Genomic DNA, 24282 nt, shown 5'->3' on the forward strand with positions numbered 1-24282 from the left:
AAAGAGGGAAGGAGAGGGAAAGACGAAAGGATGTGGGTTTTAAGGGAGAGGGTAAGGAGTCATTCCAATCCTGGGAGCGGAAAGACTTACCTTAGGGGGAAAAAAGGACAGGTATACACTCGCGCGCACAAACACACATATCCATCTGCATATACACAGACACAAGCAGACATTTGTAAAGGCAAAGAGTTTGGGCAGAGATGTCAGTCGAGGCGGAAGTACAGAGGCAAAGACATTGTTGAAAGACAGGTGAGGTATGAGCGGCGGCAAATTGAAATTAGAAATTAGCGGAGATTGAGGCCTGGCGGATAGTGAGAAGAGAGGATATGCTGAAGGGCAAGTTCCCATATCCGGAGTTCTGACAGGTTGGTGTTAGTGGGAAGTATCCAGATAACCCAGGCGGTGTAACACTGTGCCAAGATGTGCTGGCCGTGCACCAAGGCATGTTTAGCCACAGGATGATCCTCATTACCAACAAACACTGTCTGCCTGTGTCCATTCATGCGAATGGACAGTTTGTTGCGGGTCATTCCCACATAGAAGGCTTCACAGTGTAGGCAGGTCAGTTGGTAAATCACGTGGGTGCTTTCACACGTGGCGCTGCCTTTGATCGTGTACACCTTCCGGATTACAGGACTGGAGTAGGTGGTGGTGGGAGGGTGCATGGGACAGGTTTTACACCGGGGGCGGTTACAAGGGTAGGAGCCAGAGGGTAGGGAAGGTGGTTTGGGGATTTCATAGGGATGAACTAAGAGGTTACGAAGGTTAGGTGGACGGCAGAAAGACACTCTTGGTGGAGTGGGGAGGATTTCATGAAGGATGGATCTCATTTCAGGGCAGGATTTGAGGAAGTCGTATCCCTGCTGGAGAGCCACATTCAGAATCTGATCCAGTCCCGGAAAGTATCCTGTCACAAGTGGGGCACTTTTGTGGTTCTTCTGTGGGAGGTTCTGGGTTTGAGGAGATGAGGAAGTGGCTCTGGTTATTTGCTTCTGTACCAGGTTGGGAGGGTAGTTACGGGATGCGAAAGCTGTTTTCAGGTTGTTGGTGTAATGGTTCACGGATTCCGTACTGGAGCAGATTTGTTTGCCATGAAGACCTAGGCTGTAGGGAAGGGACCGCCTGATGTGGAATGGGTGGCAGCTGTCATAATGGAGGTACTGTTGCTTGTTGGTGGGTTTGATGTGGACAGACATGTGAAGCTGGCCATTGGACAGGTGGAGGTCAACGTCAAGGAAAGTGGCATGGGATTTAGAGTAGGACCAGGTGAATCTGATGGAACCAAAGGAGTTGAGGTTAAAGAGGAAATTCTGGATTTCTTCTTCACTGTGAGTCCAGATCATGAAAACTTTGGGTTGGCAGGCCTGGGTAACCAAGAAGGCTTCCTCTAAGCGACCCATGAATAGGTTGGCGTACGAGGGGGCCATCCTGATACCCATGGCTGTTCCACAAACATGCCTTCGCCCTAGCCAGATTACACTCCCATATTTTATTTTCTCAGGCTTGTCTGACATTTGGCATCACCCCCAAAGGCCTCACACTTAAAGTTCCCATCTCTGGCTGCAACCCTTCTTTCCATCAGTCCCTATACCAGTTCCAAACTGAACAATCCATTGCCCTCACCCACCTAATCCTTCAGCTACACACCCACTCAGCCAATCAACACACCCGTCAACTCCTATCCTTAATAAAAGTCCTCAATCCTTCCTCTCCCACATCCACACCGGCTGTTCAGAGCATCCTCCTACAGGCCAACCGCAAATTGGAACAGCATGCCACCCTCCACCTTAAAAAACTATCCAATCTCCTGGTTTCCCACCTCCGGAAAGGCAACTCACTCACCCTTCACAACCTTTCCAGCAAACCTCAACTTCCTCTCATTGCACACAAACCCAGTCTCTCCCATCTACTCAATCTCCCACTTCCAGCTCCACTCCCTCCAAAACCTCAAAATTTCAATCAACACAATCTGGAACCACAACACCCCAATTCAGTAGTTAACCTTTCCTCCAAACCTCTCTCCCAATCTGAAACCCCTGTCCTATCCAAAGGCCTCACCTTCAGCCCCACTCCCAGATTCAACCAAACAGCCCTCGTCAAAGATTTACTGTCCTACACCTGTACTCTCTGCTGGAAATATCACTTTGCCACGAAGAAAAATGATCCTAATCCTACTCCTAATGATCCAACTCCCCAAGACACTATCCAAATTGAACCCTGCCTGGAACAGTTCCGTCCTCCGTCACAGCGGGACCCACCTCCTCTTCCTCAAAATCACCCTCTCCAAACCTTCCAGGAATTTCTGACTTCCAGCCTTGCCTCTCAATCCTTCTTAAAAAACCTTAATCCTACTCCCAACATCACCACTGCTGAAGCCCAGGCTATCTGTGATCTGAAGGCTGACCGATCCATCGCCATTCTTCCGGCGGACAAGGGTTCCACGACTGAGGTACTTGATCGTCGGGAGTATGTGGCTGAGGGACTACGTCAGCTTTCAGACAACACTACTTACAAAGTTTGCCAAGGTAATCCCATTCCTGATGTCCAGGCGGAGCTTCAACGAATCCTCAGAACCTTAGGCCCCCTACAAAACCTTTCACCTGACTCCATCAACCACCTGACCCCACCAACACCCCGCACCCCTACCTTCTACCTTCTTCCTAAAATTCACAAACCCAATCATCCCGGCCGTCCCATTGTAGCTGGTTACCAAGCCCCCACAGAACGCATCTCTGCCTACGTAGATCAACACCTTCAACCCATTACATGCAGTCTCCCATCCTTCATCAAAGACACCAACCACTTTCTCGAATGCCTGGAATCCCTACCCAATCTGTTACCCCCGGAAACCATCCTTGTAACCACTGATGCCACTTCCTTATACACAAATATTCCGCATGTCCAGGGCCTCGCTGCGATGGAGCACTTTCTTTCACGCCGATCACCTGCCACCCTACCTAAAACCTCTTTCCTCATTACCTTAGCCAGCTTCATCCTGACCCACAACTTCTTCACTTTCGAAGGCCAGACATACCAACAATTAAAGGGAACAGCCATGGGTACCAGGATGGCCCCCTCGTACGCCAACCTATTCATGGGTCACTTAGAGGAAGCCTTCTTGGTTACCCAGGCCTGCCAACCCAAAGTTTGGTACAGATTTATTGATGACATTTTTATGATCTGGACTCACAGTGAAGAAGAACTCCAGAATTTCCTCTTTAACCTCAACTCCTTTGGTTCCATCAGATTCACCTGGTCCTACTCTAAATCCCATGCCACTTTCCTTGACGTTGACCTCCACCTGTCCAATGGCCAGCTTCACACGTCCGTCCACATCAAACCCACCAACAAGCAACAGTACCTCCATTATGACAGCTGCCACCCATTCCACATCAAGCGGTCCCTTCCCTACAGCCTAGGTCTTCATGGCAAACAAATCTGCTCCAGTCCGGAATCCGAAAACCATTACACCAACAACCTGAAAACAGCATTCGCATCCCGCAACTACCCTCCCAACCTGGTACAGAAGCAAATAACCAGAGCCACTTCCTCATCCTCTCAAACCCAGAATCTCCCACAGAAGAACCCCAAAAGTGCCCCACTTGTGACAGGACTGGATCAGACTCTGAATGTGGCTCTCCAGCAGGGATACGACTTCCTCAAATCCTGCCCTGAAATGAGATCCATCCTTCATGAAATCCTCCCCACTCCACCAAGAGTGTCTTTCTGCCGTCCACCTAACATTCGTAACCTCTTAGTTCATCCCTATGAAATCCCCAAACCACCTTCCCTACCCTCTGGCTCCTACCCTTGTAACCGCCCCCGGTGTAAAACCTGTCCCATGCACCCTCCCACCACCACCTACTCCAGTCCTGTAATCCAGAAGGTGTACACGATCAAAGGCAGCGCCACGTGTGAAAGCACCCACGTGATTTACCAACTGACCTGCCTACACTGTGAAGCCTTCTATGTGGGAATGACCAGCAACAAACTGTCCATTCGCATGAATGGACACAGGCAGACAGTGTTTGTTGGTAATGAGGATCACCCTGTGGCTAAACATGCCTTGGTGCACGGCCAGCACATCTTGGCACAGTGTTACACCGTCCGGGTTATCTGGATACTTCCCACTAACACCAACCTGTCAGAACTCCGGAGATGGAAACTTGCCCTTCAGCATATCCTCTCTTCTCACTATCCGCCAGTCCTCAATCTCCGCTAATTTCTAATTTCAATTTGCCGCTGCTCATACCTGACCTGTCTTTCAACAACATCTTTGCCTCTGTATTTCCGCCTCGACTGACATCTCTGCCCAAACTCTTTGCCTTTACAAATGTCTGCTTGTGTCTGTGTATATGCGGATGGATATGTGTGTGTGTGCGAGTGTATACCTGTCCTTTTTTCCCCCTAAGGTAAGTCTTTCTGCTCCTGGGATTATAATGACTCCTTACCCTCTCCCTTAAAACCCACATCCTTTCGTCTTTTCCTCTCCTTCCCTCTTTCCTGACGAAGCAACCGTTGGTTGCGAAAGCTTGAATTTAGTGTATATGTTTGTGTTTGTTTGTGTGTCTATCGACCTGCCAGCACTTTTGTTTGGTAAGTCACATCATCTTTGTTTTTAGATATATTTTTCCCACGTGGAATGATGAGACTTACCAAACAAAAGCACTGACACACAAAAAAACAAACACACACACAAAATTCAAGCTTTCGCAACAAACTGTTGCCTCATCAGGAAAGGGGGATGGAGAGGGAAAGAAAAATATATCTAAAAACAAAGATGTGTGACTTACCGAACGAAAGCGCTGGCAGATCGATAGGCACCTATATATATAAAAACAAAGATGATGTGACTTACCAAACGAAAGCGCTGGCATGTCGATAGACACACAAACATAAACACAAAATTCTAGCTTTCGCAACCAACGGTTGCCTCGTCAGGAAAGAGGGAAGGAGAGGGAAAGACGAAAGGATTTGGGTTTTAAGGGAGAGGGTAAGGAGTCATTCCAATCCCGGGAGCGGAAAGACTATTTTGTACCCAACAGAAGGCCTAGTACCCAGTGCCCTGACACTCACCACGATGTCTGATGTATACCCACGCAATCTGTCCCTCACAGGTATACTTTCGATGCAAATTAATGTGGTGGTAATAGTAATGATGTCGTATTTCAGTGGCAAGTGATGTAAAGGTGACAGTCGAACACAGAAATGTTACAAATGCAGAATAAGAACCCTTAATTTGGAATTGGAATATAGTGTATGCCGTTTGTGTGGTCTCCTCAAATGTGACAGAAGACGAATAATTTTCACGAGCCCCATTTCTGTTGTTAGAAAGGCACGTCATACCGTTGCTGCCGGTATATGCCGACAGCTTGGAACGTCTGGAACTTTATGAGTACGACATAGTCCGCAACTCGGCCAGAGAGGCGTTCACTACCGTCGGAAGCTTGAAGCACTTGCGGGAACTCAGGATGTCCGTCCCCGATCGAATACCGCCCGGAACAGCTGCTCTGACTTTTACGTAAGTGACCCATCAAGTAGGTAACTGCTGTATTTACCTGATTATAAGATGAGGTTTTTTTTCCAAATTTGCCATTCAGAAAATATGAGATCGAGTAATATTGGCAGATTAAACTATTGCTGCTGAGATTAACATTTTAACATTGTTTAATAGAGTATATAGAGGGTATCCTACATTTACAGATGAAGCTTTGCTAGCTGAGGTCACGTGCAGGTTTATTTTGAAGAATTCAGAAGGGCAGGGCCGGGCAAACGATATTTGCATCGAAAGAGTCTCGAGGTTTCCCGATAGAAACATTAATACTAATTTTTAAGTAAACATAACATTCAAAAGCGAAAATGTTGTCCTTCAAAAAACATTACTCGATTCTGACCCCAGATCAATATTTTATTTGATTATGAGAGACTGGAAGGATTTATCAAGTGCATTGCAAGTGAGAAATTCAGTTGCTGTTCGTGTATTAGAACAATGGGTGAAACATTACCAACTTTTAATCAGCTTTAGAACTTGGTGACATTCAGATGAGAAGAGAGGAAAATTAATCCAGAATTAGATTTCTAATTAACAAAATAAATCGTATTAGGTTGACTGTAAATTATAGTGGCGAGACTCATCAGGAGATAGTACTGACAGACGTCAGTAGATCGTGGGGTAAGCAATAGTTAAAGAATTGGACCGAATCATGATTGTGAACTTTATTTATGTATCGGTTGTGGTTGTCATTGTTGTTACATCTGACTTGCACTCTGAAGATATTGTAGTACACGTTCCACAGTCTCGAGCAGCACTATACGAGGCTCGGTGGGGGAACAGCTTGGCAGGGAACTAGGATGAGTGTGGGGAGGGGAATAGAATCTTTTGTGGTGTCACCACCAGACACCACACTTGCTAGGTGGTAGCCTTTAAATCGGCTGCGGTCCGTTAGTATACGTCAACCTGCTTCAGCTACGTCATTTGCTATGACCTAGCAAGGTGCCATATTCAGTTACTATAATCTGAACAGATAATATTGTGAATCATGTACCGTCAAGAGCAATGTTCATCATTAATGGATTAAAGTTAAGTATCAAACTAATTATGTCCGCTTTCTGAATTCTAATTCCTTGTCATGTTCCAGATCTCACGTCAATATAGTTCTTCCCTCCTTATGCCAGCCTGCGTGAGCTAAAATGCGTGCCTTTTGGCCTCCTCTCGTAACACGGTGTTGACTCTTCAGCCAACACAACATCTTTATTGTCACATGACATGTTATATACAGTCGTTTGATTGAAATATTGGTCACTCATCAATGAATAATTCTGTGCCTACCTAAGGATACCTAAAACAAGATACATTAAAATAACGCATATGGAAGTATTTTTCATGTTTGTTTCTGTAGTTTATAAATATGGACATACCTCAAGGACCACATATTTCCATAAATGTAATATATGTGTTTACATCTACATATTTAGATACATAGTTCTCATGATAGTTTACAAGTATCGACACATTTAAAAAGAACATATACCTCCAGTAAAAGGGAACATAAGCATACACATAGAACGTAATGTAGAAAAAACAGGAAAACAAAACAGATATGTTATCTCCTACTTGTCTCTGTTTATAAAATCATCCACACTGTAGTAGCAGTTGGCTTTTTAAATATTTTCAATGTTTGCACAGGTAGATTCTAGCTTACAGTCCTTCATCTTTGAATGGATTTTATTTGCTAAGCTTCAAAGCCATGTAATATGCAGTATTTTCAGATAATGGTTGTCTATGGCAATGTAACATGTAATCTTGTTTGTGTTTTGTTGGATAAGTATGTGTAAATGAATTTCCCTCAAAAAGATGTGGGTTTCTTAACTCAGAGAAGTGTTTCATATATAAACATGGAAGGAATGGTCAGAAAGTCAAGGCTTGCAAATAAAGGTTTGTTCCAGTCATAGCTCTGATAATTTTTTTTTCTGTAGCTTGAACACTCTTGGGTGGCTTCCTTTTCAACTCCCCAAAAAATTATGCCATACCTTACAACTGATATAAAATATGTATGATACACAATTTTCCTAACAGCTAAGTCAGTTACTTTATTCGGAACCCTCATTGCATAAACAAAACTATTTAACTGCTTCAGTAAGCAATCCACATGATCAGTCTGTTTTGTTTTCTGTGCTAATTCTTCAGTGTTTTTACAGCAGACTACTGCTGTTGAGTCATCTGCATACAGAATCGTATCTGAAGTTACCTTACCTGGTGTGTCATTTATATAGTAATGGGCCTTGTATGGACCCCTGGGGTACACCTGCATGTATTTCCTTCCAACTAGAGCAAGCTTTCTTGCCCTTATGTTGTATAACTACCCTCTGTTTCCTATTTTTGAGATATGACTTGAACCAATTTAAAGATTTTTCATGGACACCATAAGAAGCTAATTTGAGGGGCAGCTGTGTATGGTTCACCATAGCAAATGCCTTACTGAGGTCACATAAGATACCTGATATGCCAACAGTGGTAATCTGTACCACATACTCTGTCTCTTTTTGTACATCTTCCATGTTTAAACTGCAGTTTGCCTGAATGCACATGTATTCAGAACTGAATTGACTTTAAAACTGGACAAACACACAATAGTAGTATTAACTTCTGCAGCAGACAGTTAGTCTACATAGGGGCCAGTGGCGTAGTTGTGTGTTTCCCGCTGTAGTGTTATCGATGTTCACTGTGATGTATGACGGGTGTGAAAGGATATGTGTCAGCTGTCAGTTCTATGTAGCTAATGAGAGAGCAGTGAGCAGATTATGTGTTTGGAAGTGAGAGACACCGCAAAATTGTCACACCTGTACAAAAGCAAAATCCTACACGTATTTGGATGAAAACAGCCATATTCTGAGGTCATCACATCAGAACAACTCACAGTTAATTCAATTAAAATGGCATAAATTTAGAACAGGTATAATGTTAACTCTTTAGGCAAATACTTTGTCAATAAAACAGTTTGTAATTTTGATTGGTCAAGAATATGTTAAAAATTAATTTTTCTTAAGAAGCCAGTCAAATAAAAGGGGGCTCGTCTTAAAATTGGGGTCATCTTACCCTTGCATATGTACAGTATGGTGTGCTGTTTGTTACTGAAAACATGTACTGAGCCAGCAGGGGTTAGGTCTCTCAGCTGTCAGGGTTACTCACAAATTTGGTGGCTTCAAATCAACCAGCCAAAGATCTGGCAGTTCTAATGTAAATATTATGAAGTAAAGGAAGCCTCTCACTGCACTAGATAGCAGAAGTGTAGAGTTTTTCAGAAGAAACCCTTTGGCAAGTTAGAGGGGACACACACACACACACACACACACACACACACACACACACACACACACAGAGAGAGACACAGAGACACACACACACAGAGAGAGAGAGAGAGAGAGAGAGAGTGTGTGTGTGTGTGTGTGTGTGTGTGTGTGTGTGTGACAATTTTTGTTTTTCATATTCACGTTTCCAAAAAACGCTTAAAGAAAGATTTTCACAATTCCTGTTGCAGGTTCCTAAGGGTTGTGCAGGTGACTTGGCAGAACAAATCTGATGAGGAACCCATGTCTGCAAATTTACCATTTGGATGTAAAATAAGTTTGAAGGTTGGATCACTTTCATATCTTCCACTTCACTGTGTGCAGACACGCACACAGTGGAGGTAATGAGCTCCGACTCGCGTGCTGTAGGAGCACACGATACAGTCAGTGTTTAGAATATTCGTCTTAGTGTTCCATTCTACGTGGTGAAGGACATTCTCTTCAAAGTAGAGAGTTTGGCCGGTCTGTGAAACACCGCAGATCGCTGCAGTTGTGAACGTACTGACCAGTGAACGTACTTGCAGCCATTGTTGGAGTCAGAGGAAAATAGTACGTGATGTCATAATTACAACAGCGTGTGAGAACGGCACATTCCTCTCAATAGGTGCGCGCACTGGGAAGTGGTGGATTCAAAAGTGTTGTAATCTTCAAACTTATTTTACATCTCAAGAGGTGCGGGTTCATTATTAAAAACTTGTATACTAAGTCCCCTCTCCAAGTCCTAGAAGACAGCAATAGGAATTGTAAAACACTTTGTTGCCAATAAAAAACAGAAAGCGTACAGAAAGCAGAATCTGGACTGAGGATCAAAGTAAACAAATAATATGAACACAGGTCTCGTACCAGTCAGCCACAGTCAGTGAGGCCTTTATCTCGAGGCACATCTGTGGTAACGGGTGAAACTTTGGCGTGACACATACCACAGCTGTACATATTTTAAGAAACTTTTATTTTCACAGACTCAGTTGTATGACATAAATGACTGAGTTGTTTGGTCATATGAAAGACAGAGAACAACAACCAGACTGATCGATTCAGACCACAGAAGAGGACACAGAATTGACAAACATTTTCTGAATAACTGTAGGTCATAACTGCACCGTTGTGGAGCTACAGCTGATCGGTGACGAGAGCACGGAAAAGTGTGTGCTCTGAGCACAGTTACTACTTAAATTAGCTGCAGATGATAGTATCAGCTGGTCTGTCAAACTTGGTAAAACTTTAAATACATATCCACGGCTAGTTACCTGACACACGAATTTTCTGTTATGTTTACTGTTTAATGGTAGACTGTTAAATCCAATTATGCTAATAGTACTGTAATGTCAATAATAAGATACTAATTGGTACTGGAGAAACAGGACTGCATGTAGATAGTTGACATGAGGTACTGTAAGATCCAGTGTTGTTAATACTGAAATGTATAGGCTACATGTTTGTTTTTTTGTCATGTAGAGATAACCTGAATTAACTTATATTCTAACAACTTCAGTAGCACCGATTCTGACAAAATTACACAACTAGACACATCCTCGCAGCTGACCGGCTGCTGTTCTACAGCGGGAGCTTCCCGACGGTGCATTTCTGACCCGTGGTTCTCTATTGCTCAAATCGAGGTTGCCAATGTTGCTCTACTCTCGTGTTATGGCCAGTTTTATTTTCCCATACTATATAATGATCACCTCGATATCCGCGAGTCCCCACTGTCCGTGATCAGTCGAACATATATGAAACAAATTTAAATTAGAATTTTGATACCTGGAAAATTAATATAGTTACAATTTCCCTATTTTTTAGTGTTCTAAAATTGTACTTGGTGCAAATCAGATAGCGCCTCGGTTCATTTGATGTGGATGTTTCCAAAAAATGTAGTGTTGTGACCCTATCCTTTCGTGAGAGTTACTTTGCTGTGGCAACTGATCAGCGTCCTGAAGTTATCAAAATTGGTGAGCAGGGTGTGTTCTGTCATTGTAAGCAGAATGTGTCAGGTTGCTGTTTCTGATTTTTTTCCCCCCATTATAAAGACAAAATAATGTGACACAACATAAACTATGTACTCGATTGTATTTTTAAGGAATGGAGAACTGCCACAACTGAAAGTGCTGGATCTACCACACGGATACGGTGTGGAAGATAACACAGTAATTGCCATCAGCCACGGATGTCCCGGTTTGCGGCAGCTCTCCGTCACTCACGCTACGAAGCTGTCGCCTGCTGCCTTCTCGGAGATCGACCGTCTAGAACATCTTGAAATGTAAGTGATGTTGCTGGCTTTGCAGTGTAGTGCAGACAGAGTATTTTGCTGAATAATGAAAACGTAACTGGTGAAGTAGTACAGAATCGTGTGAGTTACTCATAAATGTTGTGACTGAAATTGTGTTGAAAAAGAATTGTAAGTCAAGACATTAAATAAAATATGCAGCTGGCCATTAAAACTGCAATATGACTGAGGTAGAGTGCAACAATTGTCAAACACGCATGAAGTTTACTACTGTTTTTACCCAAGTATAAGACGATCCGAAAGGCTTCTTTAGAAACATTTATTTTAACATACCCTGACTAATCAGAGTAACAAACTGTTTTATTGACATTATGTATCTGCCTAAAATTCCAGTTTTGACTGTCTACATTTTGATAATACAAGGAGAATTAACCCCTTAATATATATTTTTTTTTTTCAAATTATGTTCCAAAAATGATATTTTTTATTAATGAAAAACATTATATACTGAAAGACATTACATACTGAAATATAAAGATGGGTTTTAGAGCTCAAAATTATAAGTTGCAAAATTTTGAAAATCACCAATAGTAAAATCCTGAGCATACTGGTGCACTAGACTTCGATTGAAATATCTGAAACTTGGAGTCATTTTTAGGTTTCTGTGCAGCTGTCAATTCTAAGTGTGGATTTTACAACGGTTTCCTGTGAACAGAAATCTCGTAGAAGCTGGCCAGAGCACAGTGGACGTATTTATCTCGTACCACCGGCAAGTACTTGTCGCTCGACTGGCAAACTGTCGTCACTTTCGGTCTCGAATGAAATAACGCCACATTCTTCTTCACTTTCTAAGGTGCAGTAAATGAAGCAGGGAAAAATGAATACAAACGTCTCAAAAATGAGATCGACAGGAAGTGCAAAATGGCTAAGCAGGGATGGCTACAGGACAAATGTAAGGATGTAGAGGCTTATCTTGCTAGGGGTAAGATAGATACTGCCTACAGGAAAATTAAAGAGACCTTTGGAGAAAAGAGAACCACTTGTATGAATATCAAGAGCTCAGACAGAAACCCAGTTCTAAGGAAAGAAGGGAAAGCAGAAAGGTGGAAGGAGTATATAGAGGGTCTATACAAGGGTGATGTACTTGAGGACAATATTATAGAAATAGAAGAGAATGTAGATGAAGATGAAATGGGAGATATGATACTGCATGAAGAGTTTGACAGAGCACTGAAAGACCCGAGTCGAAACAGGGCCCCAGGAGTAGACAACATTCCATTAGAACTACCGACAGCCTTGGGAGAGCCAGTCCTGACAAAACTCTACCATCTGGTGAGCAAGATGTATGAGACAGGCGAAATACCCTCAGACTTGAAGAAGAATATAATAATTCCAATCCCAAAGAAAGCAGGTGTTGACAGATGTGAAAATTACTGAACTATCACGTTAATAAGTCATGGCTGCAAAATACTAATGTGAATTCTTTACAGACGAATGGAAAAACTGGTAGAAGCGGACCTTGGGGAAGATCAGTTTGGATTCCGTAGAAATGTTGGAACACATGACGCAATACTGACCCTACGACTTATCTTAGAAGAAATATTAAGGTAAGGCAAACCTACATTTCTAGCATTTGTAGACTTAGAGAAAGCTTTTGACAATGTTGACTGGAATACTGTCTTTCAAATTCAGCAGGTGGCAGGGGTAAAATACAGGGAGTGAAAGGCTAATTACAATTTGTACAGAAAGCAGATGGCTGTTATAAGAGTCGAGGGGTATGAAAGGGAAGCAGTGGTTGGGAAGGGAGTGAGACAGGGTTGTAGCCTCCTCCGATGTTATTCAATCTGTATATTGAGCAAGCAGTAAAGGAAACAAAAGAAAAGTTCGGAGTAGGTATTAAAATCCATGGAGAAGAAATAAAAACTTTGAGGTTCACCGATGGCATTGTAATTCTGTCAGAGACAGCAAAGGACTTGGAGGAGCAGTTGAACGGAATGGACAATGTCTTGAAAGGAGGATCTAAGATGAACATCAACAAAAGCAAAATGAGGCTAATGGAATGTAGTTGAATTAAGTCGGGTGATGCTGAAGGAATTAGATTAGGAAATGAGACACTTAAAGTAGTAAAGGAGTTTTGCTGTTTGGGGAGCAAAATAACTGAAGATGGTCGAAGTAGAGAGAATGTAAAATGTAGACTGGCAATGGCAAGGAAAGTGTTTCAGAAGAAGAGAAATTTGTTAACGTCGAGTATTGATTTAAGTGTTAGCCATGTATGGAAGTGAAACATGGACGATAAATAGTTTAGACAAGAAGAGAATAGAAGCTTTTGAAATGTGGTGCTACAGAAGAATGCTGAAGATTAGATGGGTAGATCACATAACCAATGAGGTGGTACTGAATAGGATTGGGGAGAAGAGGAGTTTGTGGCACAACTTGACTAGAAGAAGGGACCGGTTGGTAGGACATGTTCTGAGGCATCAAGGGATCACCAATTTAGTGTTGGAGGGCAGCGTGGAGGGTAAAAATCGTAGAGGGAGACCAAGAGATGAATACACCAAGCAGATTCAGAAGGATGTAGGCTGCAGTAGGTACTGGGAGATGAAGAAGCTTGCACAGGATAGAGTAGCATGGAGAGCTGCATCAAACCAGTCTCAGGGCTGAAGACCACAACAACAACAACAACAACAACGTGCTTAAATTCAATGTCAGACTTAGGATCACTGTAGTAAACCTAAACAACAATACAGGAGAAAGGCTGGAATGCACGTGTTTAATTGTCGAGCATCTAAAGCTGCACACAGTAAAGGTGGTACCGAGTGGCAACCACCACGACAGCCAGGTGCAAACGCAGTACCAGATGCTCTATAGTGGCTGAACACTTAACTATCAGTGCTGAAACAGGTATAAATGGAGTTCTACTTTTTCACAGGTCTATTTATAAGCTGGCCAAGTACACTATGGATTTTTAGTATCTGTCAGAATAATAAAACCGAGGTAACTCAGGGTTTTATGATAAGGAGTTAAAATAAAGGAAAAGATATGGTTTTCATTAATATTTGGACTGTTTTCTTTTCTACCTATTTTGCTTCTAACCCAGTTTTTTTGTGGTACCACTGTTTTTAATCATTATCCTGACAGTACAGCTGTGAAATTTATATCTTTGCTGTCACAATTATTTGCCTGTTTATTCAGAATACATTGCAATTTCAAAGGTTTTGGTGGGACCTGAGAAGGCATCTGTCATCCCTCCCTCCACCCTTTCCCTGCCCTTCCAAATTCTTCAGAATTGACCTGCATGTGACCTCAGAGTCAAAGCTTCATCTCTAAATGTATTATGACCTCTATATGCTCTACAAAACAATGTGAAAATGTTGACTGTGAATACGAGATGAAATGATCCTGCAGTTTAGGAATGATGAGTTTGGGAAAAGCCTCATCTTATAATCGGGTAAATGCGGTAAACATTTGTATATGCAAAGAATCGGCATTTCAGTGCAATCGTGCAAAATTCTTAGCGAAACCTCTACCTACATTCTTTATGTAAGGAAATATTACAATGGTGGTTTCTCTGCACTGGAGCATAAAAGCCTTTACAGTTCCCAGGACTGATAATTTTATAGCTCAATGGAAAATTATATTGTCTCTTAACATGGAAAAAATGTACTTTCACCCAAGGGATAGTGTATTTTCTCTAGGCAAAAAGTGTGTTTTTGTTAAAGAAATAAAGAAAATTTTTTCTTCTCAATGCATAACCCTGAAGTTTCTCATTGTGAGATAGTGGCTAATGTAGCATTTTGCTCTTTTCCATTGTGTTAACAATGGCTTGCTGATTATGAAGCCTGATGTTCAGGCTTTCTCAAGGAGTAGGGTATCGTCATCAATGTTGCAAATCTTTGCTTCAGATCTTGTGTAAGGTGTTGTTTTTGTGACTTTTCCTTTATGACAGTCATGCCACTTTGTAGGTGTATTTGTCATCACCCTCACCTTAGACTTAAGTTTAATTTTGGAACAATTTTACTTGAAGATGTACAATAATTTTGATTTACATGAAAAATGCTCTGTCTCAAAGGTGACAGCTAGGAGTAAAATTCATCATATTTATTTCTGCCAACTTGTTCCCGTGTAAACGATAGTGCACTTGTGGTTTGTTCCAGACTAGATGTGACAGGTTGTAGCAGACTCGGCGGAGGCCTATTCCCCTGCCTCGTCGGGCTACCGCGACTTCACACGTTGCGAATGGGTACCATGTATTTCGGTACCACGTATTTTACAGAGTTGCAGCCAGGTGTGAGCAGCATCCTCAAATTGTCAGGTTTGCGCTGTCTGACATTCGATTATTCGGATGTTACTGGAGTGCCTTTTGATAAGTTTCCGGAGAATCTCATCAGTCTCAGGTAAGGAAAGATCTGTGTCTACATAATTACTTCGCAGGTTCAAGCTTTGGAAACTGCAGGTTGGAATAAGAATAATATAAGGAAAAGGATAGATTCTTACTCACAACAAAGGTGACCTGTCGAGAAGCAGAAATGCACGACAGAAAGACTGTTACACAGTATAGCTTTCCACGAGAGAGAGAGAGAGAGAGAGAGAGAGAAAGAGAGAGAGAGAGAGAAGCACACCTCATGCACACATGTCCACTCCCACCAGCAGGTCTGACTGGAACGCAACTGTCACATTAATAGCAATCTGAACCATGGACCTTGCCGTTGGTGGGGAGGCTTGCGTGCCTCAGCGATACAGATAGCCGTACCGTAGGTGCAACCACAACGGAGGGGTATCTGTTGAGAGGCCAGACAAACGTGTGGTTCCTGAAGAGGGGCAGCAGCCTTTTCAGTAGTTGCAAGGGCAACAGTCTGGATGATTGACTGATCTGGCCTTGTAACAATAACCAAAACGGCCTTGCTGTGCTGGTGCTGCGAACGGCTGAAAGCAAGGGGAAACTACAGCCGTAATTTTTCCCGAGGGCATGCAGCTTTGCTGTATGGTTAAATGATGATGGCGTCCTCTTGGGTAAAATATTCCGGAGGTAAAATAGTCCCCCATTCGGATCTCCGGGCAGGGACTACTCAGGAGGACGTCGTTATCAGGAGAAATAAAACTGGCGTTCTACGGATCGGAGCGTGGAATGTCAGATCCCTTAATCGGGCAGGTAGGTTAGAAAATTTAAAAAGGGAAATGGATAGGTTAAAGTTAGATATAGTGGGGATTAGTGAAGTTCGGTGACAAGAGGGACAAGAGTTTAGATCAAGTGAATACAGGGTTATAAATACAAAATCAAATAGGGGTAACGCAGGAGTAGGTTTAATAATGAATAAAAAAATAGGAGTGCAGGTAAGCTACTACAAACAGCATAGTGAACGCATTATTGTGGCCAAGATAGATACGAAGCCCACGCCTACTACAGTAGTACAAGTTTATATGCCAACTAGCTCTGCAAATGACGAAGAAATTGAAGAAATGTATGATGAAATAAAAGAAATTATTCAGATTGTGAAGGGAGACGAAAATTTAATAGTCATGGGTGACTGGAATTCGAGAGTAGGAAAAGGGAGAGAAGGAAACATAGTAGGTGAATATGGATTGGGGGTAAGGAATGAAAGAGAAAGCCGTCTGGTAGAATTTTGCACAGAGCATAACTTAATCAAAATTAACACTTGGTTCAAGAATCATGAAAGAAGGTTGTATACATGGAAGAATCCTGGAGATACTAAAAGGTATCGGATAGATTATATAATGGTAAGACAGATTTAGGAACCAGGTTTTAAATTACAAGACATTTCCAGGGGCAGATGTGGACTCTCACCACAATCTGTTGGTTATGAACTATAGATTAAAACTGAAGAAAGTGCAGAAAGGTGGTAATTTAAGGAAATGGGACCTGGATAAACTGACTAAACCAGAGGTTGTACAGAGTTTCAGGGAGAGCATAAGGGAACAATTGACAGGAATTGGGGAAAGAAATACAGTAGAAGAAGAATGGGTAGCTCTAAGGGATGAAGTAGTGAAGGCAGCAGAGTACCAAGTAGGTAAAAAGACAACGGCTAGTAGAAATCCTTGGGTAACAGAAGAAATATTGAATTTAATTGATGAAAGGAGAAAATATAAAACTGCAGTAAATGAAGCAGGCAAAAAGGAATACAAACGTCTCAAAAATGAGATCGACAGGAAGTGCAAAATGGCTAAGCAGGGATGGCTACAGGACAAATGTAAGGATGTAGAGGCTTATCTTGCTAGGGGTAAGATAGATACTGCCTACAGGAAAATTAAAGAGACCTTTGGAGAAAAGAGAACCACTTGTATGAATATCAAGAGCTCAGACAGAAACCCAGTTCTAAGGAAAGAAGGGAAAGCAGAAAGGTGGAAGGAGTATATAGAGGGTCTATACAAGGGTGATGTACTTGAGGACAATATTATAGAAATAGAAGAGAATGTAGATGAAGATGAAATGGGAGATATGATACTGTAAGAAGAGTTTGACAGAGCACTGAAAGACCCGAGTCGAAACAGGGCCCCAGGAGTAGACAGCATTCCATTAGAACTACTGATGGCCTTGGCAGAGCCAGTCCTGACAAAACTCTACCATCTGGTGAGCAAAGCGTATGAGACAGGCGTAAGAAATACCCTTAGGTTTCAAGAAGAATATAATAATTACAAACCCAAAGAAAGCAGGTGTTGGCAGATGTGAAAATTACCGATCTATCCTGTGAATTTTAACTTATTTTATGTTTAATCAAGAATATTTTGAACAGACTGACGGTGTCGCCATGGGTAGCCCCCTGTCTCCTTTGGTGGCCAACCTTTTTATGAAGGATTTTGAAGAGAGAGCGCTTGAATCAGCTGCCCTGAAGCCAACTGTTTTTTGGCGGTATGTGGATGACACTTTCATAGTGTTGCCTCATGGAGAAGATAAATTAATGGAGTTTCTACATCACCTCAACTCCATTCATAGCAACATCCTGTTCACCATGGAAATAGAGGAAGATGGTTGTTTGCCTTTCTCGGATGTCCTGGTCGAAGGAAGAATGATGGTTCTCTAGGGCATTCAGTTTACCGGAAACACACTTGTACTGATTTGTACCTGCAAGCATCAAGTTGCCATCACCCATCACAAACCATGAATTTGCTTAAAACACTTGTTCATAGAGCTCATACTGTCCCAGATCTAGATAGCTTACCTCAAGAATTCGCCCATCTAAAGACAGTACTCAGCGAAAATGGGTATTCCATCCGGCAGATTAACAGGGCATTAACAATTAAAACTAAGAAGCAGGAAGAGAATAAAGAGGAGAACATGCCAGAACCATCTTTAGCTTTTCTTCCTTTTGTTGGTAACACTTCGTTTAAAATAGCAAGAATCCTCTGCTGAACATGGTATTTCTACTGGACATTCAATGGAGTATGAGAAAACAATGATTTTGTCTACAGCAACGTCTTTCTGGGACTCCATTATTGAAGAATCCGTAGAAATACGACTGGCGGAAAATCTGTTAAACTGTGACAGCGGCTACCAGCTGGACAGTGCATGGAATCCTGTCATCTCCACGATTTGCTCAAATCGAAGACGACTGAGTGCATCGACGGCCGTGGCAAACAGCAACGCAGAGGGCGACTGAGTTCCACTATTCACCAGCGAGGGCGCGGCCGGCGGGCAGTGTGGTTCAACTATCAAGCTTTCGATGCATGCGCAGAATAGTTACAGTACGCTATATATTGTGGAATGGAGGACGTTTTCGCGTCTGCGACAGCTCAGCTGAAGGTGACTGGCAGGTGCCCAGTTGACATATCGTGCGAAGTATTGAACGACGACCGGCTGCAAGCTCGAAATTTGTTTGAACTACCGACCTATCCATTTAATATGCCACAGCTGCAAACTACTAACACGAATTCTTTACAGACAAATGGAAAAACTAGTAGAAGCCGACCTCAGGGAAGATCAGTTTGGATTCCGTAGGAATGTTGGAACACGTGAGGCCATACTGACCCTACGACTTATCTTAGAAGAAAGATTAAAGAAAGGCAAACCTACATTTCTAGCATTTGTAGACTTAGAGAAAGCTTTTGAAAATGTTGACTGGAATACTCTCTTTCAAATTCTAAAGGTGGCAGGGGTAAAATACAGGGAGCGAAAGGCTATTTACAATTTGTACAGGAACCAGATGGCAGTTATAAGAGTCGAGGGGCTTGAAAGGGAAGCAGTGGTTGGGAAGGGAGTGAGACAGGGTTGTAGCCTCTCCCCGATGTTATTCAGTCTGTATATTAAGGAAGCAGTAAAGGAAACAAAAGAAAAGTTCGGAGTAGGTATTAAAATCCATGGAGAAGAAATAAAAACTTTGAGGTTTGCCGATGGCATTGTAATTCTGTCAGAGACAGCAAAGGACTTGGAAGAGCAGTTGAACGGAATGGACAGTGTCTTGAATGGAGGATATAAGATGAACATCAACAAAGCAAAACGAGGATAATGGAATGTAGTCGAATTAAGTCTGGTGATGCTGAGGGAATTAGATTAGGAAATGAGACACTTAAAGTAGTAAATGAGTTTTGCTATTTGGGAAGCGAAATAACTGATGATGGTCGAAGTAGAGAGGATATAAAATGTAGACTGGCAGTGGCAAGGAAAGTTTTTATGAAGAAGAGAAATTTGTTAAAATCGAGTATAGATTTGTGAGGAAGTTGTTTCTGAAAGTATTTGTATCGAGTGTGGCCATGTATGGAAGTGAAACATGGACGATAAATAGTTTGGACAAGAAGAGAATAGAAGCTTTCAAAATGTGGTGCTACAGAAGAATGCTGAAGATTAGATGGGTAGATCACATAACTAATGAGGAGTTACTGAATAGAATTGGGGAGAAGAGGAGTTTGTGGCACAACTTGACTAGAAGAAGGGATCGGTTGGTAGGACATGTTCTGAGGCATCAAGGGATCACCAATTTAGCATTGGAGGGCAGCGTGGAGGGTAAAAATGGTAGAGGGAGACCAAGAGATGAATACACTAAGCAGATTGAGAGGGATGTAGGTTGCAGTAGGTACTGGGAGATGAAGAAGCTTGCACAGGATAGAGTCGCATGGAGAGCTGCATCAAACAAGTCTCAGGACTGAAGACCACAACAACAGGTGGAGAGCTGCATCAAACAAGTCTCAGGACTGAAGACCACAACAACAGGTGGGGGGAGAGAAGAAGACGGGCGGGGCATGCAGGGACTAGATGGGGGTACAGCAATACTGGCAGGTGCAGTGTTCTGAGGTGGAGGGAGGGGGAAGATTGAAAAAGAGGAGAAGAGGAGGGGAAAGGATGGTCAGGTGCATTGGCAGAGGGAGGCACACAGCGAGGGTGAGAGGACACGAAAATGGAGGAGGTGGAAGGACAGAGGGGATGGAAACAGTAGCGACAGTAGGTTACTGTATGTTCAGGCAACTATAATTTCGGGAGGGAGTGGAGAATGTCTTGTAAGGATAATGCTCATTTTTGCAGTTCGGAAAAGCTGGTGTTGGAGGGTAGGATCCACACGGCTCGAGTAGTGAAGCAGCCGTCAAAATCCAGCACATTATGTTCACCTGCAAGTTGTACCACGTGGTGCTACTTCGCTCTCGCCCCCCAGGTTGGCGGTGCCCGTTTGTCTCGTACCGATATAGAAAGCTGTGCAGTGATTGCAGAGCTGGTAGATGACGTGGCTGCTTTCTCGGACGGCCTGGCCTCTGGTGGGCTAGGACGAGGCTGTGACGGATCTGGAATTGGAAGTGCTGGGAGGTGGATTGGGCTGGTCCTGCACCAGGGTCTCCACAGTGATACGATCCCTGTAGCTGTGGCCCAGGACGGGGAGTGGCATAGGGATGGACTGAGATGTTAACGTGTCATATTTATGGTGAATAGTAATCTATCCTTTTCCTGCAGTTTACGTTTGATTGGCAAAGGGTTCAAAAATATAGAAGCACTCGGGCTTTCTCTGTGTTCTGTCTCAGATAGCATGTGGGGAAAATAAATAACTTCTCTTGCAGTTCTGTATCAGTGTTAAATAAGGATAAATGTAGAATAATGACTCTGTGTGTGTGTGTGTGTGTGTGTGTGTGTGTGTGTGTGTGAGAGAGAGAGAGAGAGAGAGAGAGAGAGAGAGAGAGAGAGAGCTAGCTGTGTAGTATCTGCTTATAAGATTAGTAGCAAACGTCTTGAGTGTATCACATTGTATATGCATTAATGGGTAATAGTAAGAAATTATATGAAATATGGTGATCAGGCAAAACATTACTAGGAAAGGTGCACAGAAAGCTTAGATTTGTTGAAAGGGTGCTGTGATTTATGTCTGAATAGGAAATTGCACATGACGCACCAGTGCAACCATTTATGTCACTGTAGATGTTTGTAGATACGGTACCGTCCCAAAGTGTGGCAAGTGTTGATGATGTACTCCTCCAGTCCGTGCACACACAGTGATCATTTGAAGAAATGTCAGTCAGAATCACTGCTACTTCTCTGAATTACAACAGCTGCTGTTCTCCTATTTGGTATCACAGTTGCGTGGCAGTCTGTATTCTGTGGAGTTATGTGCTCGTTCTCACGGCCAGGAAATCTAGAAAAAATGGGGGAACTTTTTCATCTGGGAAAAGTCCAGCAATTTGTTATAATTTTGGGAATTTTTCATTGTTTTAATTTTCAGATCAATTTTTGTAGTTTTGACTGATAAAAACTGATATTCTAACAAATAATTTTACTGTAGCCCACTGCTGCAGAATAATACTGCAGCAGTAAAACATAAACCAGAGAATAACACCAAAGCAAAAGTTAAGACTGTGAAAACTTTGTAAGAACAAATTGCTTTCGATGAGAGTGACATCACAGGTGTTTACATTTCTAACAAGCTGTGGGAAAATATTGTGAATGGTTATTTGAGAAGCACTGCTTTCAAAGTAAATTTCCTTTTACACAAGACATGTGAAAATATGTGATGAATTAATTAAATTGTGAAGTGTTTCACTGTCATTCGAAACTTAAACCTTTTGAGAGCCAGCCACTTTAAAAACGACCAGCCATTTATGCCATTATTTAAAATTTTAATGGTGCGTTTGTGTTTAACACATGCTAAAAAGAGACCAAGCTTCAAGGTTAGTTTTTCATATTTATTTCAGTTCTTTTGTAGATTACAGATTATGCAAAAACAATGGCAGAAGTATGATTATCCTTTAGAAAACGAAAAAAAAAAAAAATTGAAGGATGAGTTCAGCAATTTCACACGTAATTTGATTTCCAATGAAAGGGTCAAAGTTTTCTCACATGTAGGGGGATATGTCGCAGTCGTAGCAATACTTGTTTGCTTCTTTCCTGCTCATTTTACAAGTAAATTGTCTCATCTTCTCCGTACCGTGCTCCGAATATCTGCTGTCGTCGGCTGTCTAGGTTGTGTGACACAAGCTATAATTGGTTAACGAAGTGCATTGTGCAGCACAGTCTAAATTTCACTGCTCCAAAAGCTACTGTGCTGTACGTGCTGGAATTCGTATTTATACTTTTGTAATACCAGTATATACAATGTTTATGTTGCCCCACGGCAAAGAGCTTTCCAGAACACATTGTTTTCTTGCTGGATTTTGTTTCCTAAAATGCTGGAAGTTCTGTGCTGGTGTATAAAACGTTTACCAGTCAAAGAATTGAAAAGTTTTACAGCTTCGAAGGAAAATATACTGGCACTTAACAAGGAAAAATGTACTTTCTCTCAGGATATAGTACATTTTCACCCAGAAAAAGTGTATTTTTAACAGGGGAAAATCTACGTGGTTTTTTTCTTATTTATTTATTTATTTATTTATTCCCCCCCCCCCCCAAATTGTCCGCATGTACACCCTGTCGTAAAGAATTTAAATCCAGAAGCTCATTGAAATAATGGTCCTGATGCATCTCCATAGTGCTTTGAGTCATGAAGCAAGTGATGTTCAGTGTGTGTGCGCTGCATCCTGTCACTGCAGTTATAGTATTGAATAACATTACGCAACTGCTCTGCACGTGTCGCCCACAACGTAGCTGATGTTAATCAGTTCCTGTCCTCAATGTAGATAATAAAGTTCGTGTTAAAGTACAGTCTGTCTGCAAAGGAATGTTCCGTTTCAGTGGTATATTATAACAGTTTTTTATACAAATATTCAGTTCGACCTAAAATACAATTCTTCCCACACTTTGGGTAATAAGTCCAGAGCAATGGAAGCAACAACAGCCCCTTCAGTTCTGTGTCTCAACTCTGGCAGATCATTAGATAGTGGCACAAAGCAGACAAGATCTTTTACAAAGCCCAAAGGAAAAAAATCACAGGGGTCGAGGCCAGCAGAACAGTGTCCTCGTCATATCAGTTATTAGCACCAGTCCAGCGGTCAAAGGCTTCGATGTTCGACTGTGCTCGTACAAAAACGTGCCGACGGATAGGGGCCCGATGTTGTTGCCGAGTAAAGTTTTCGGGGTCACCTTTTAACTGATGAAAGAGCCGTTCTGGTAACATATCCAGGTAAGCTACCCCTGCTATGGTAGCTTCAGCAGAACAAAATAGTCTGAACACTTGACATTGGGACACACCACAGAAAAAGTTTAATTTTGGGATTTCGCATGTACTTCCATTGCGTAGTTCTGTACATCTTAATTGTCACATCGGATAGGTCATCTGCAATCACTTTGTACGGTCCACGGAATTGTGCAGCTAGCTTCTTAGAATGACACCTTCTTACGGTCTCATCAAACAAAAGAAGCATCCTAAATATTCTTCGATTCTCCAACTCTTCGTGTGAGCTTTACTGGTTTCCTTCATTTCTTTTATCCTTTCTCGTGCTACTGGATGTACTGCTTGCAGCATTCTAGTTGGCTGATATGCATAACAGTTCATTCCTCTGTCTTTATGACTCCTGGAATGTGTACTTGTCTCCCATAAATTTATGCCAACAATGTATAGCCATTGCTACTGTGAAAATATAAGTAATTGGATAGATTAGTTTTCCACATCTTTCATTTTCTAACCTTCTATTTTTTGCAATTCCCATCCCACCTGTACCACATACAGTGCACTTAGCTTTCCGCATTTATTAGCTCGTGCACGATGTTACAGCAGTATTCTCTGTTTCTCGTATTACTGTATCTACCGTGTTTAAGCTCTCAGATTTTTGAATCTTGTCCACTGCAGTCTATAACGGTCAGTCTTTCCGTCTCCTCCTGTCCGGTAAGTCTTCCTCCGACCAGAGGTTCTGCG

General features: G+C 42.2%; 1 protein-coding gene across 8 annotated transcripts in view; it reads left to right on the forward strand.

Moving 5' to 3' along the window:
- Positions 1 to 24282, forward strand: part of LOC124564247 — a 116568-nt gene that overhangs the window by 66879 nt on the left and 25407 nt on the right. For 6 of the 8 annotated variants that reach the window (XM_047131001.1, XM_047131006.1, XM_047131000.1 and 3 more), the window contains 3 exons: positions 5336 to 5521; positions 10922 to 11101; positions 15223 to 15462. In XM_047131001.1, the coding sequence (XP_046986957.1) occupies positions 5336 to 5521; positions 10922 to 11101; positions 15223 to 15462 (606 nt within the window). The remainder of the gene's footprint in view (positions 1 to 5335; positions 5522 to 10921; positions 11102 to 15222; positions 15463 to 24282) is intronic. The other 2 variants (XM_047131007.1, XM_047131004.1) reach the window with 2 other exon arrangements.

The sequence above is a fragment of the Schistocerca americana genome, unplaced genomic scaffold (genome assembly GCF_021461395.2).
Source record: "Schistocerca americana isolate TAMUIC-IGC-003095 unplaced genomic scaffold, iqSchAmer2.1 HiC_scaffold_13, whole genome shotgun sequence".
Classification (NCBI taxonomy): domain Eukaryota; kingdom Metazoa; phylum Arthropoda; class Insecta; order Orthoptera; family Acrididae; genus Schistocerca; species Schistocerca americana.